This window comes from Lasioglossum baleicum, chromosome 16 (assembly GCF_051020765.1).
Source record: "Lasioglossum baleicum chromosome 16, iyLasBale1, whole genome shotgun sequence".
NCBI classification, from domain to species: domain Eukaryota; kingdom Metazoa; phylum Arthropoda; class Insecta; order Hymenoptera; family Halictidae; genus Lasioglossum; species Lasioglossum baleicum.
In genome coordinates this window covers 1,752,169-1,765,711 of record NC_134944.1, presented here as the reverse complement: position 1 = coordinate 1,765,711, position 13,543 = coordinate 1,752,169, and the positions used below count along the sequence as shown (strand labels likewise).

The window sequence follows — 13,543 nt, the reverse complement described above, 5'->3', positions numbered from 1 at the left end:
ACTGCACTGTGTCATTCGTAATATAATTCCTAACACTTCTGATCTATCTATCAGTTTCACTACCTTTAGTGTATCTACTAATTTTCTCGTCGACCAGGATATACCGGGACCATACTATAAAGTGGAATACAAAACGTTTTCTCTTTGTATATCTGTCTCTTCTGTCTATGCAGATTCAAGATTGTCTATGTATCAATCACTTCCTATAACAGTGAATCCGTTAACTCTTTGATCGTCTCACTTTATAGTATGATAATCTCCCTAAATGTGTAACAACGCGAGGAGGATACACGTATTTACATCTAGCGTAGTAAACGATATTTAAAAAACGAAAAAAAAAGAGTACAACCCCGTACATGGTTTCGATTTATTTGCTGTTCTTATTTTTTCAGTTTGTGCGTTCTTAACTTCTCTTAACATTTCTTTAATGCATGTTTTCAGGTTTTTTACGCTATTTTTTAACATTCCATACATATATACATATATATATACATATATATACATTCGACCCGATTGTTTATTATACGTCGGTGAGAAAGAACGGACAAACCGGCTACCTTTATTTCTCCGTTCTCCGTTTTTCTTTGTTGATTCTAGTGTATGTAAACGTAATCTATTGTATAGACCGTGTCGCATACACACGATTAATCTGTTGTTTTACACGGTGATTCGAAAAAATACTGTATCTCATTGAATTAACAGGAGACCCACGACTAGCGAAGCATGAACCGAGGTATGCCATGCAGGGAAAAACCATCATTCATCTAATCTCTCTTTGTCAGTTCATTGCTTTCAATGTTCACCGAACGATTTCCGAATTGTACTCACGTTTCTGTTCGATGGCTTTTTCAGATGTCATCGAGGAAGCCGCCAGAAGGGCAAGGACATTGGCAGCGGACCAAACCGAAGCGATGTCGAAAGCAGGTAACGTATGGTCAGCCGAGAGCTAGAAAAAAGAGAAAAGTTGACAGTATATACACAGATCACAGGCCCAAGATCAATACGTTAGCAGATTCTATTTTGGTGCCCTCATTTATATTTAGCTTTATCTTCCATAGTTAGCACCTGCCGACGCTTTCACACTGACTAATAATTGTGCGCACGTCTCTTACTAAATAGATACCTCGTTTGTGGCATTGACGCGAGACTGTCAAAACGCGTCGTTACATTTGTACAATAACATCGACCACTCGCGAGACACACCTTCTCATCCATTTCTATTCTCATGATACGCGCCGCTGTCGAAAAGACGCCGATCTCTGTCGACTTCTCTGTAACGGTGGCCAACGAACCTCATCCCTCTGCGATTATCTTAATGGAGTGGACTCGTTTCTCCAGAATTCTCAGGATTTTTCAGTATAGTCGAAAGTGCTAGATAAAAGATCAATCTAGGCCGCGATCACCCTCGAAAGTCCTATTTTTACGTTCACGAAGCGTCATTTGCATTATTCGGAAGCATAAAGTTGCAAAACATACTGCCGAATAATGCAAATTGCGCCGCGTAAACGTAAAAATAGGACTTTTGAGGAGGATTTCGGCCTAGATGGATCTTTTATCTGGCGTTTTTCACTACTAGAAAAGCCCATAATATATATTTGCATTATCGAGAAATGGGAAGGCGCATCTCCCGCACCCTCGCAATCCTGGAAACGAGTCTACCCCCTTAACGCGATCGCAAAGAATATTGTTACAGTCTTCCTTCGCATAATGTTACTACCTCGGGGGTACGAAGGCTCGGAAAGCGTAGAATTTGTCTACCAACATTGGAAATTGCATAAACATCCGCGGTCTAGCAATAAAGATATCCGACCTGGAATCGTGTTACATTGTGACACTATTCGTAGAAGCAAAAGTCACGCTGTACGAGAGGAGACTGTAAACTGCCATCGTCGCAGAGGAGATAACGAGAGCAGTGGCTCTTCTGGGTAGCAGCGCGTAGGAAACATTAGTTGAATCGACGTAGCCTAGTCCTTCTGTTCTCTCTCTCCTAGTTCTGTAGAATACGATCATACTCCGCAATCATTCTGTCGCTGTAAAGATCAATCTCAATCGCTTCGAACAACGATCGCCACGCTTATTCGAATTCTCTCCGCAAAACGAGAATGACGATCGATGACTGCGACCGTCGTCGCTGCGCAGGGTACGTTTTAGTAAGACTCAGGCGCCACGAATTAGACACCATTTAACTGAGTGTTTCTTTTTATAAACAAACTAATCCTGTTGCAGTATTGATACTAACTAAATACTAAATGTAGAAAGTGTTCTGCACACACACACACACACAGAGAGACACAGAGCCACCGACATACACACCAGGGGTGGGCACGGTAGTCTTGTCTGAATTCAGAGAAAAATGCCCATCCCTGATATACACAGACACGAAGACAAACGCCATACGCAAACGAGTACAAACCCTACACAAAGAACACGGCGTGTGCACGCGCAATTGTGTGACGATTCACGACGATATCGCGCAGCGTTTAATTTGTTGTCGCGCGTGCACGCGCCGCGGTAACGTGAGACAGACACGCTGAATCTTTTTCGAGTCCATCTGTCGCAGCTGGGCTAGAGATCGAAATTCTTAGTGTGTATCAATGTGCTTTATGTCCTTGTTCCTGTTCTTGTCCATGTCCTTTTGGATGGGTCAGGGCATGATTCGGCTGAGATTGATGGGACTGTAGAGAGGCATGCTACTTCTGCTCCAACAAAGCAACCTGTTCCCGCCCCGCGTCACTCCACCAGGTCGTCCATCAAAACAGACTTTCATCTAGACCTGAAAGACACCTCTTACACGCCGTACAGTCCTAAACACAAGACCACGGACTATCAATCGAAGCTGCAGCAGGAGGACCACTCGACAGAGAAGACCAGTCCGAAAAGCAAGATCCCGATCAAAGTGAAGAAATCCCTGGAGAACGAAACTCGGAACATTATCAAAGACGATCGACCAAAGATCTCGCCAAACCATGAAGATCTAAAAAAGGAGCCAGACGATCTCCAAGAGAAGACTGACCCGACGAAGTTAGAGCTGTCCATGACGCACAGTATAGTTGGTGATCCTCTAACGGACTCTATCGAGGGTAGTTCTAGAATCGTAGAGAGTTCGCCGCTGATGAACGAAGTGACAATTCGCGCAACAACGATCTCAAAGACTGAACAGAAGGAGGAGGAGGAGGTCACGTTGAAGCAGACCGTGGTGAAGACTGTGACGACTGTACGGTGCGAGTCACTCGGTGCCGAGCAAGTCGAGCAGATGATGCGAACGGTGACAACCAGCGAGGAGCCTATAATTCTCGATCAAGCTAGAGCGATGAGGGCAGAGGTGTCAGAACCGTGGCGACATATCGCAGATCGCTCGAATGAGAAAGCCGAGCTATGGGACAGCCAATTGTCTCAGGATACGTCCCCGGGATCCGGGAATGGGGATACTTACCCGAAAAATGGTAGCTCGAGGCACGATTTGCACAGTGATACCGAGAGCGATGGCTCGCCACCACCGAGAAGAAGATCGCCGAGCAAGAGGCGTACATTGGGCAGTTCCAGCGGGTCTGATGTAGCACTGCACGAAGGTGCGGAGCTGTCCCCGTTGGAGGACGACCAAGGTACCGCACTCACAGCTAACCTTCTAAGTAAGCAATGTACATATCCCGCTATCCAACGTTCTTACTCGAGGCGGTCAGAGACCGATGGAACTAAGGCCAGCCGTTCCGAGACGCGTTCATCGTCAATCTCGCTTCTTATGCATGCTGTAGATCCCTTGTCCTTCTGTTTTATTGTTTCTCTATCCCTCCTAGCCGTAGCATAACTCCTGGGTAGTCACTCTTGGGTCGGGGAGCGATCTGCTCATTAGAGTCGTCAAGCTGTTCCAGTGCCGCCAGCCGATGGTGTCCAGGTACAGCGTCGCCACTTGGCATCAAAACTGCTCCTCCTTTTCCCCTTCCACTATCCCAGCACATTCCAGCACCATGCGCACACTCCAACGTCCCCCACTAACTAAGTAAGACCGTAAACCACGGTGCCCGTGCCGTAGACTGGTCTGGTCATTAGAGAGGGGGTAAGCTGTATTCCCCTCGATTTCCTCGATCTGGCGGCACTGCGCTGTTCAACGGTGCTTCAAACTCGTAACTTGAAAACTTGTTCGTAGCTCAGATACTAGAGGTGTGCGAGAACCCGAAATTTCGGAAACGAAAATTTCGAGAATATCACATATGAGATTCGTGAAAAGAATTCGTGATGGACAACATTCTTTCAATGAAAAGAATTTTGTTATATTATAAATATATAAAGAATAAATTATTCTGAGAATCCCGAGAAATTCGAGAATCTCGAAATTTTCGGGTACCCGAGCCTGCGAAAATGTCGTGTTCTCCTGCCCCGATATTTCGGGCTCTCGCACACCCCTGTCGGTTACCATCAGAACACAGAACATCTTGAAATTTATAGTTTTTAAAAAATATTCAGATTCGAATTGACATTTTGATTTTCTATGAAATAAAAGGTAGAGGAAGAAGTAGAGATTTGTTGAACAGTGCGATCGATAGTTCCAGTTGTACAGTTGCCGGTGAACAAATTGTCTCTTGGTTAAAATCCCATCCGAACGAAATAGAAAGTACTGCGATATAACGACTCGAAACTTCTCTCCAGTATGTGTTATAACGTTATACTAATCTTGTTCTGACTAACCCATCGCTTAGACAATAGCATAACTATCCTCCATCAATTATTTTATCAAGAAACGAACCTAATCTCCTTTGGCTAGGATCAAAACCAACAGTCTCGACCTAATTTCTACATATTCTTTGCACACGGCGTCGCATGACTTCAAGCTTGCATAACAAAAACTGTAACTCGAGGTGTGTGTTTGCACAAAGGTGGAAGGATGTCGAATAAAACAAGAAATATATAAAACGATAACTACTCGCAAAGAAAAACAAAGCTTGTGACAGGCAGTTTCGTAAAATCTGCGTACCTGTATGGTTTCTGATTCTTCGTGGACTTACCGTGGGGATATGAGATCTCTGTTTTTCATTAGGGTGATTTGGTGATCGAGTTCAATGTGCTTCGTTCGAAAGGAAGATCTTCTTCTTCCCCCTATTTTTTTTTTTTGCCTACCCGTTTGGTCTTGGTTGGACGGATAAAATTGCGAATCAGGGGCTTCTGGGACTAGCATACTTTCTCACTGACGTTCATCCATGGTTAGACATCTTGTGTGGCGTGTAAAACATTCTCCGCGGTCAAAGAGAAATATCTTTGCTCGAAACACTTGACGAATTCACTCGATAGAAGTGCCATTTACTAAACAGAAAAATTTTAGAATGCAAAATGAATTCGAAGAATATTCAAGCATGATATTTCTTTTTAAACACACCCAGTACATCACGTACAGCATTCGTGATTACACATGTGTATCACATGCAGAGATCATGAGGTAACAGGGGTGACAATATTAAAAAGAGATTAACCCTAATCCTCTCATTTCGTTCAAGATCAATAAAAATCCCCTACCCCTAAAAAACCAGTGGCAAACATAAATTATTCGACCTGAAATCACATCAAAATTACATGGGCTACTTATATCACATAATTAGCTATCAAATTCTTGTAACAGTCATAACATACTTGTAACAATCGAAAAAATACAAACTGTTACGTGTTCTACACCCTGTCCCAAGCGAAGCTTCACACTGGGCTGAACTTAATCCACAGAACTATCCATAATTAATCCCACGGAGTAACGAATCTCGTGAATAACATCAGGAGTAACGAGGCTACCCAGCTTTCGGGCTATCGATGTGTTCTATTTACAAAATTCTGGACGGTACCTCTGTCATGTGTCTCGGACTATCAAAAATCATAGCTGCAAGTCATTCGAGCGGAGTACCTGCTATTCTCTTCATTTACGTGGTCCGATGCATACCTAACGAGACTTTTAACCATTTTGCGCAGTCAGCAACTTCGATTTTTATCTCGAAACTTTTCGATTTCTAATTAAAATCGTTATTGCTATTCAGATAAACCTTTCACGAAGTCCTTCGTCAAGTCCGGTAAATTAAAGTTTACTCGAATCGAGAAACGTGCGATTCTTTGATCAATAAGAAATAGTTGCGGTTGTTTAACGTTACTGTTCAAAATCGGACATTTCGTATGCAACGACCTAATAGCATACTATCCGGTAAATTAAATTTCTATAGAATCTATTATATTTCCACAGAAATAGTAGATTATATTTCTATAAAATTCTATTATATGATAAAAATGGAAAGAACAGCTACGAAGGATGAGTAATTGTTTTGTTGCAAAGAATAGAAGTCGGACCACGTATGTATCTCGCTGGTCTGTTCATACTAATCACGGCGTGGGCAAACACGGTTCAGTGAGAAAATTTGCGAAAAGCTTTGAACAAAAAAATGGAAGGAATCGGATAGAGCAGAGTTTCATAGGAGCCGTAATGTTTAAGTGACAGAAACAGACAGTTCGATACGGTCAGTTTGCCCGAGCACGGTTGAGGGAACGCCTAGGACGAAGACTTCCGGTAGAGCAGGCTGCGCGTGTTGGATGAGCGTAGCCGCCGCTACGTTGGTGGTCCTACTAGCAATTTTTCTTACCCTGGAGCCACAAACATTCGAACGTGCCATCTACACCCTCTCTAACAATTACCCGAGGCAAGCTGGGTACGATTTACCCTTCATTTTTTATTTATTTCTTAAAAAAAAAAACGAAAAGAGAGAATACAAAGCGCCGTGTACGCTGTTTCGTTTTTTAGTCAACCATGTAACGCTCTGGATACTCGTCCCATGCCCAAAATTTGCAATTGTCGTTTAGAACAAACTGGTCAGATACACATCACTCGACACAGACGACTATCAATGTTCCGAAAATGTTTGACTGTATGCTAACCGGGTGGTACGAAAGTCAGTGTGTCTAAAACATATTTAAACGCTTCCAAATTCTGTCGCGAAATGTTTCTAATAGCTAGACAGCGGATTTGATGCATCCGTTTACACGTTAGAAGAATTCAAGAATATACATACTCTGTTCATATTACCTTCAACCCACTAAAAATCAATTTCCATTTCAGTCCAGTTTGTTGCGATTCAGGTAGAACATTTCTATTTCGCGTGAAGATCCGCTGTCTGCTAATAGCATTCTCAACAGAGAAATTTCAATGGAACTTCGACAAACATTTTAGGAATATTTAACACACGTCACACTGTATTATACAATCCCCATCGAAATTTTAGGCGAACATGCTCGACGAGAGTTAGGTTTGCGAAGGTATGCAGTGTCCCAGAAAATCGACGAGTATTTCGTTAGGAAAGTGTAAATAGAAAAGGATCTCGCAGTTTCCGATAGATGATCGAATCGATCTTCGACAAATAATCTTCCGATGATGGATCGCGTCTACAATATACAAGCTTTCTTTTTCTAACAGGTTCGATCGACCCCACCGTGATAGCGAATGTTCTGCATGATTTATTGATTATAATCAACACCTTGCATGACCCTAAATTGCATCTATAGTCTGTGAAAAGTCTTACGTTGTCTCCCGCAGCGTTTTCACACGCCGATAATAATTATTCTTTGAATCTGTCTACATTTTTATTATGATTTCTCCATCGTTTTACTACTCCCTCGACTGATCAAATATATCACCGTTTCTGTTTGTTTTTTATTCGCTTGATGCACGTTTTCCCCCTGAAAATATTTAAAGAAAAAAAAAAAAGAGAAAACCGAGAGAGAAGAGCTCGTTTCTCACGTTTGGTTTCATTCTAGTTTTTTCACTATTTTACCCTTTCTAGCTCTTCTGACAATAAGCAACTCAAGATAAAGCTAAAGTGTAGAGGGACCAACAAATCGTATTATTTTTAGACAGGTTAGGATTGTTAGGCGAATCGTCATGTAAGTAGCTAATCTATTAATCTCTATGTATACATTCTGCGTGTCGACACGAGATTATTGTGCCCATACACCATGCAAAAACGAAAACGATTGTATATTCGAACATCTCGATCAATCATACCTCTCATTCGCTTTCGGAATGTCAATGCAAAACGCCATAATCTACATAGTAGGACAGCGTTCTTTCATTCCCTGATTGTTCTCTTGTTTTCTTTTTCATTGTTCGTCGATCATGGCGAGAGCGGAAGCGCTCCTTTCAGCGTTTAGAGCACTTGTCAGTCCATAATCGACTGGCAAGTTTTCACTGCGTTGCGAATAATTGTGGTTGTTTCTTCCGATCGAGTCTTTCCGGAATAATTGGCGTCCCGTTTCTCACGAATCTCTGTCCTTTCGAGGCTCGAAAAGACTCGTTGCACAATGTGAGATTTGTATCTTATTAGTTTCGCTGGTTTTTTCAATTCTACAGATTTTTATCCGAAGTGTTTGAAATGTCTAGTGCGAGGAAATAGTTGAATATAATTTGTTGAGAAACCTCGAAAGGACCCACGAGCCTAAATCCAATAAATTGCTCCACCATTTCTCTGAAATAACGATGTTGCTGTATAATTTAATCGGAAGAAACCACGTCGAAGCACAGGCCTGCGAGAATGCGCGAAGATGCCTCTTCCTCTCCGTAATAACACACAATCGAACTCTCTGCAGCGAATAATTCTTCAAGCAATACTTGACCGTTCGTCTAACAACGCTAACTGATGGTAGTTAGTACGCGGCCCTTTAAACTTGTTGCCACTATAATACACAGGGTGTTTCAATGAGCTACGGTCAAAACCAGAGACAGTTTTCCTCGGTCGAAAATTGTAAGTACGACACTGTTGATACGTGAACAGATTTTATCCACTATCTCGAAACCTATTAATGATCGTTGACCATATTATTACAATATTGTGCAACTCGTAAAATTCTTTGGTTCTCCTAGACGTTGGGAATCGATTAAATAATCGTTTTGTCGATCGTGTTCCCTTTTAGCGGTTCTTTTATCGATAATTCTTTCGTCGAACCAATAATAATCTAGCGTACACGTTCTTGTAGCGTAATTTTGTTCCTTCTTTGAACAGCAGTTCGACAGATTCCCTATTTTTTTGCGTAGTTCTAGTATTTTTTCCGAGACCTCGAATATAGAGATTTTTTATTGTTTAGCCCTTTGCGCTCCGGTGGTGATTGAAAATATTTATTGCATTATTAACCCCTTCCCCTACAATATCGTGTCTGACTCGTGATGAAGATTCTGAACAGAGTCTAACAAATATCTATGCTACTAATTGCCTTTAAACCGAAACCAAATTCTACTTTGGTTTTATTAATTGAGAATTAAATCGGTTTTCGAATTAGGACAGCTCCGAGCGCGAAGGGTTAACTCGTTTCGAATTTTGTTGGGGTTTCTTTCTAGGAGTTTTTTCTTAGTCCTTACATACTTATTTTCCACCGAAGGAACCCCCTTTCTGTTTTTCACCGTAGACAATATACTCTTCTGTTGTACCCGGAGAATATTACCTAATTGACTAACTGCTAAACGCTTTATTATTCAGTAGCTTTTATCAGCGCTTCACACGAGCTCGCTGCGTGCAGCACAGTCCCGCCTACAAGGAAGGTTTCCTTTCACAGTGTTTTCTTGATGAATCCTCGACATTTTCGAGTAATTCGGCCGAAGAGACACGCGCACCACAATTCTAATATCTTCGAATTCGATTCAAATCGAATAATCTTTCTTGTAACTTGTTCATTACGGTGCGACACGCTTGGATTTATCTTCCGTTCGATTACTATCGAAAGTGCACCGATGTTCATTGATAAAAGCGTCCAGTGGATCGAAATCTTTCTTGCAAGGATTCAGAACAATGCAATAATTACTCTCGAACGATCGAGTGCGACTCTCAAGCGCTGCTATTAGTGCGTAGTACTTGAAAATTCTACCCGATTTTGCGGAATTCTAATTCAGATCACGTTCACATCATTTCCGATTAAACTCGAAAGAACGCTTACACGCGATAAACATTTCGATCGAAGCATAACGAGTCGATTCCGAATGTTTCGATGTGGTTTATCGCGGTGTAAGAGGTTTTTAACGAATTGAAAGTAATCGCGCGGGGAAAATGATAAGCGAAGTGTAAGAAAAGCGGTTGCATAGTTGGCTGATTTGAGTGAAAATGCGTATTATATTATATTATGTATCGTCAAATGTATAGTGATGTTGTTACTTTTTTTATATGTGTCTAGTAATTACCCCTTGTTTTGGGCATGATGTAAAATTGAGAGATCTATACAAATTGGTACTTGTATATCTATGTGAACCGCCTAAGATAGTAAGAGAAAACGCATTACCGAAAATTCGCGGAGAACGGATTTTGACCAGTTTATCGTTTGTTACGCAGAATCTGACTTTTTGCAACACAGTGAGCCATCCTTCATGGAAACGACAACGACAGAAGTGGACCCTGACACACAGGAAAGGTAACCAGAGACAACGCGAACAGCGACACCGGAAATCACGTTCTTATTCGTTAATAGACTGCGGATCTTTATGAAAATGCATCGAAAAATTGAGTAGATCAAGTTCAAAGTTGTTGGTTCGAACATTTTTCGAATTAAATATCATTCAATTTGGTTTCGCATCAAGTTCCGCAGTCCGTACATTAACAATTTTCTGAAACACTGACAACAAAAGTACAGTAAATCCTCTATAATTGCAAAAGCCATGTCAACACCATTGTTTCGAAAACAAATGTACATACGTGAAAACGTCTTTTCCAGAATAACGAGAACAGTAACTCAAGTGACAACGACCATTAGCGGCGCAGATGATCTACGAGACGCGATGCAGAAGTTCATGATGGAGGAAAGGCGGGATCAGTGAACGAGCGATCACGGGAACGACGGAAACGGATCTTTCGGCTAGAAGAAGAAGAAGAAGAAGAAGAAGAAGAAGATGAAGAAGAACGCGAAAAACAACAACTTCAAGAAATTTCCGTAGCATTATAATTCGAGAACGAAGCCGCGTCGAGTCTAGCTGGGCGCATCCTCGAACGTCTGGCCGGACACCTCTCAATCCATAGATCAAGGAGAAACGATCTCTTCGATCTCCGGAGAAATCGTTGCAGCGTTTCGTTCGAGAAGGAATCGAAAGAGCATGCACGACAATTTTACTATCACACTCATGGCCTACGCTTCGACATTTTGCTTGCCTTTTTCGGTTAGAGTTCTGTTGCCTTAACGCGTTTACGTTCGAACACTTTTGCGATCGACTAGCTAATCGCGATCCACCGATCAATGGCGTGATCCGCTAATCTTCGCTAAGCTAACCCGTCCATGTACAACGCCTTTCTCGAGTTGTTCGACAAGCGAAAAGAGAGAAGTTAAAAAGAGAGAGAGAACGAAAGAGAGAGAGAGAGAGAGAGTGAGAATACGAGAGTATATGAGAGTGAGAATCGCTGGAACAGCGTGGAAAACGCGAGCAGAAAGATGAAATTAGGGCTCGTTCGCGTCTACATGCAGGCTCGACCAACTCCACGCCGGTATCTAGATTTGTAAACGATCCGAGGAACGAACGTGATCGATAGATCTCGCGGGCCGAACCCGCGAAACTCGCCGAGTCGTTCGTTTTAGCTTTAGGACGATTGTATATCTATCCGCGCTTCATAGGTCTGCAATACCACTTGAGTCACACTGATACACGCGTATACACGAACACGTACACACATCTACAGACACACACACAGAGAGAGAAGACACAGGATACAAATATATAAAAGAGAGATTCTAAAAGAAAAACTCTGCGAATCCTCGTCGCGATCCAGAAGACAATAATCCGGATCGCAACGAGGGACCGAATGTTTTTCTGAATCCGGGATACAATATGTAAATTTAACTTATTTAAAAGAAACAACAATATTTCCTAACAATTTTTAATTGTATATATAATAATTTCTTAGCGTATACCTATATAAATGTACTATTATACGATTGTAATAATTGCAATATTATAACACGGATATTTTATTTATATAGCTGAGAGAGAACCATCGGGACAAATTGTTAGCGACAAGTCAAACGAGATCGTGGGATCGAGGGGAACGTTTGATGAACACGTGTGTTGCGATTCATGTAAATTAAACTGCGACCACACTGCGAACGATCAAAAAAAAAAGAAATCGAGAATATTTAAACGAATCATCGGGCGAATACGACGCGACGACTATAGGGGAAAAAATGTGTGTTTATTCGTGACGTTCAAACGATTAAGAGATGAAATACGTTTTAATGTTTAAGCCGCAATAGCTTTCAGTGTATAACACAGTTTTAAAAACGGCACAGAAAGGAATCATATAGTATGTATTTAAATGAAAGATGACAAAAATAACAGAATACAGAGTGTTCTGGACTGAGCAACGGTTGTGCTTCCAATTTGCCTCGAGAGAGAATGCTTTCTACCGTGCTTGGCTTCGCGCGTAAACATTACCAGTCAATGTGTAAGCGATCAGCAAGTAACCAGTCTTATATTATGCGAGTCTAAATTATGTCTAAACTCTGTTGTCCACCAAACCTCTCTATTCGCATAGTACGTTAAAAAGTCATTTTGTATTGTCTAAACCGTCTCGGTTGGAATCGATTCAACGTACAAAGCTGAGCACAGAGCGGAAAGCATTGTTTGAAAGCTGCTTCGAAGGAACGCGTCGTTACGCAGTCCAAAACGCAGAACAAAATATACTTTAAATAAGGTATTCTATTAATGTATAATATATTGAAGAATGATATGATTACGCATCTGAAGTTTATAAATTATTATCTATAATGACTGTTATTCTATGTTTAATAGACTTTGCCTAGAGCCTATCTGACCTAAGGACCAAAGGCACAATCACGCACGCATCAAAAAAAAAAAAAGGAATAAAACATTATGCTCCCATGTATACTGTCGTGTAACGTTTATTGTGAAACCGATTGCAGGCGTTGCGATACTGGCATTTAAATATTCCGACTGCTACGAATACACACAGAAAATGGTTTGTATTTAAACGAAGAACGAGAAACATATTTTTCCCCCCTTCTACGATACCGTAACAACCGCCAAGCCACTTGTAATAACGACGAGAAGACATTGTAAAGTCGATAACGGATTTTTCATTCATCGTGTCATTTCTGTCCCGTATGTTAGTAACATTTTTTACGAGTCACTACTACCTTTACTATGTCGCGCGTACGTTGATAAAGAGACGCGCGAAATCGAGCTATATATTGAAAGTCGACCGTGGTAACTTTACTGGCTAATGAAAATACGATGACCAATAGGATTACGAAAATATACTTTCCCTTCTTGTATTCACAGTATTTAACCCTCGGCACTCGAACGGTGACTCTGAGGCGCCACTATAATTGCTGTACCATTATTCAAAGTATTGTTTACAGTATTAAATATACCGGTACCTAATCGTGTATTATACCAATTTCATATCCATAAAATTTCGAAAAGATCATAGGGAATGGAAATATTCTAGGTCCGAAAAATCTTTCATTTTCGAGCTAAAATAGCTTCGAGTGCAAAGGGTTAATCTTATTGTTTATATCGGTTATATTTAGACTGCGGATGTTT

The 13,543-nt window shown here is 41.3% G+C and overlaps 1 protein-coding gene across 27 annotated transcripts in view; it reads left to right on the top strand.

Moving 5' to 3' along the window:
• LOC143216793 (uncharacterized) overlaps positions 1 to 12,863 on the top strand; it is a 94,220-nt gene extending 81,357 nt beyond the window's left edge. For 13 of the 27 annotated variants that reach the window (XR_013010632.1, XR_013010631.1, XR_013010630.1 and 10 more), the window contains 5 exons: positions 853 to 924; positions 2,649 to 3,602; positions 6,458 to 6,671; positions 10,329 to 10,407; positions 10,708 to 10,778. Coding sequence is in view for 7 of the 27 variants with exons in the window: in XM_076440195.1 (XP_076296310.1) it covers positions 853 to 924; positions 2,649 to 3,629; positions 10,329 to 10,407; positions 10,708 to 10,810 (1,235 nt within the window). In the remaining 20 variants the exon portion in view is untranslated. Of the gene's footprint in view, positions 1 to 852; positions 925 to 2,648; positions 3,630 to 6,457; positions 6,672 to 8,701; positions 8,757 to 10,328; positions 10,408 to 10,707 lie in introns of all 27 variants that reach the window. The other 14 variants (XM_076440200.1, XM_076440201.1, XM_076440199.1 and 11 more) reach the window with 6 other exon arrangements.
• Positions 12,864 to 13,543: the final 680 nt, after the last annotated feature.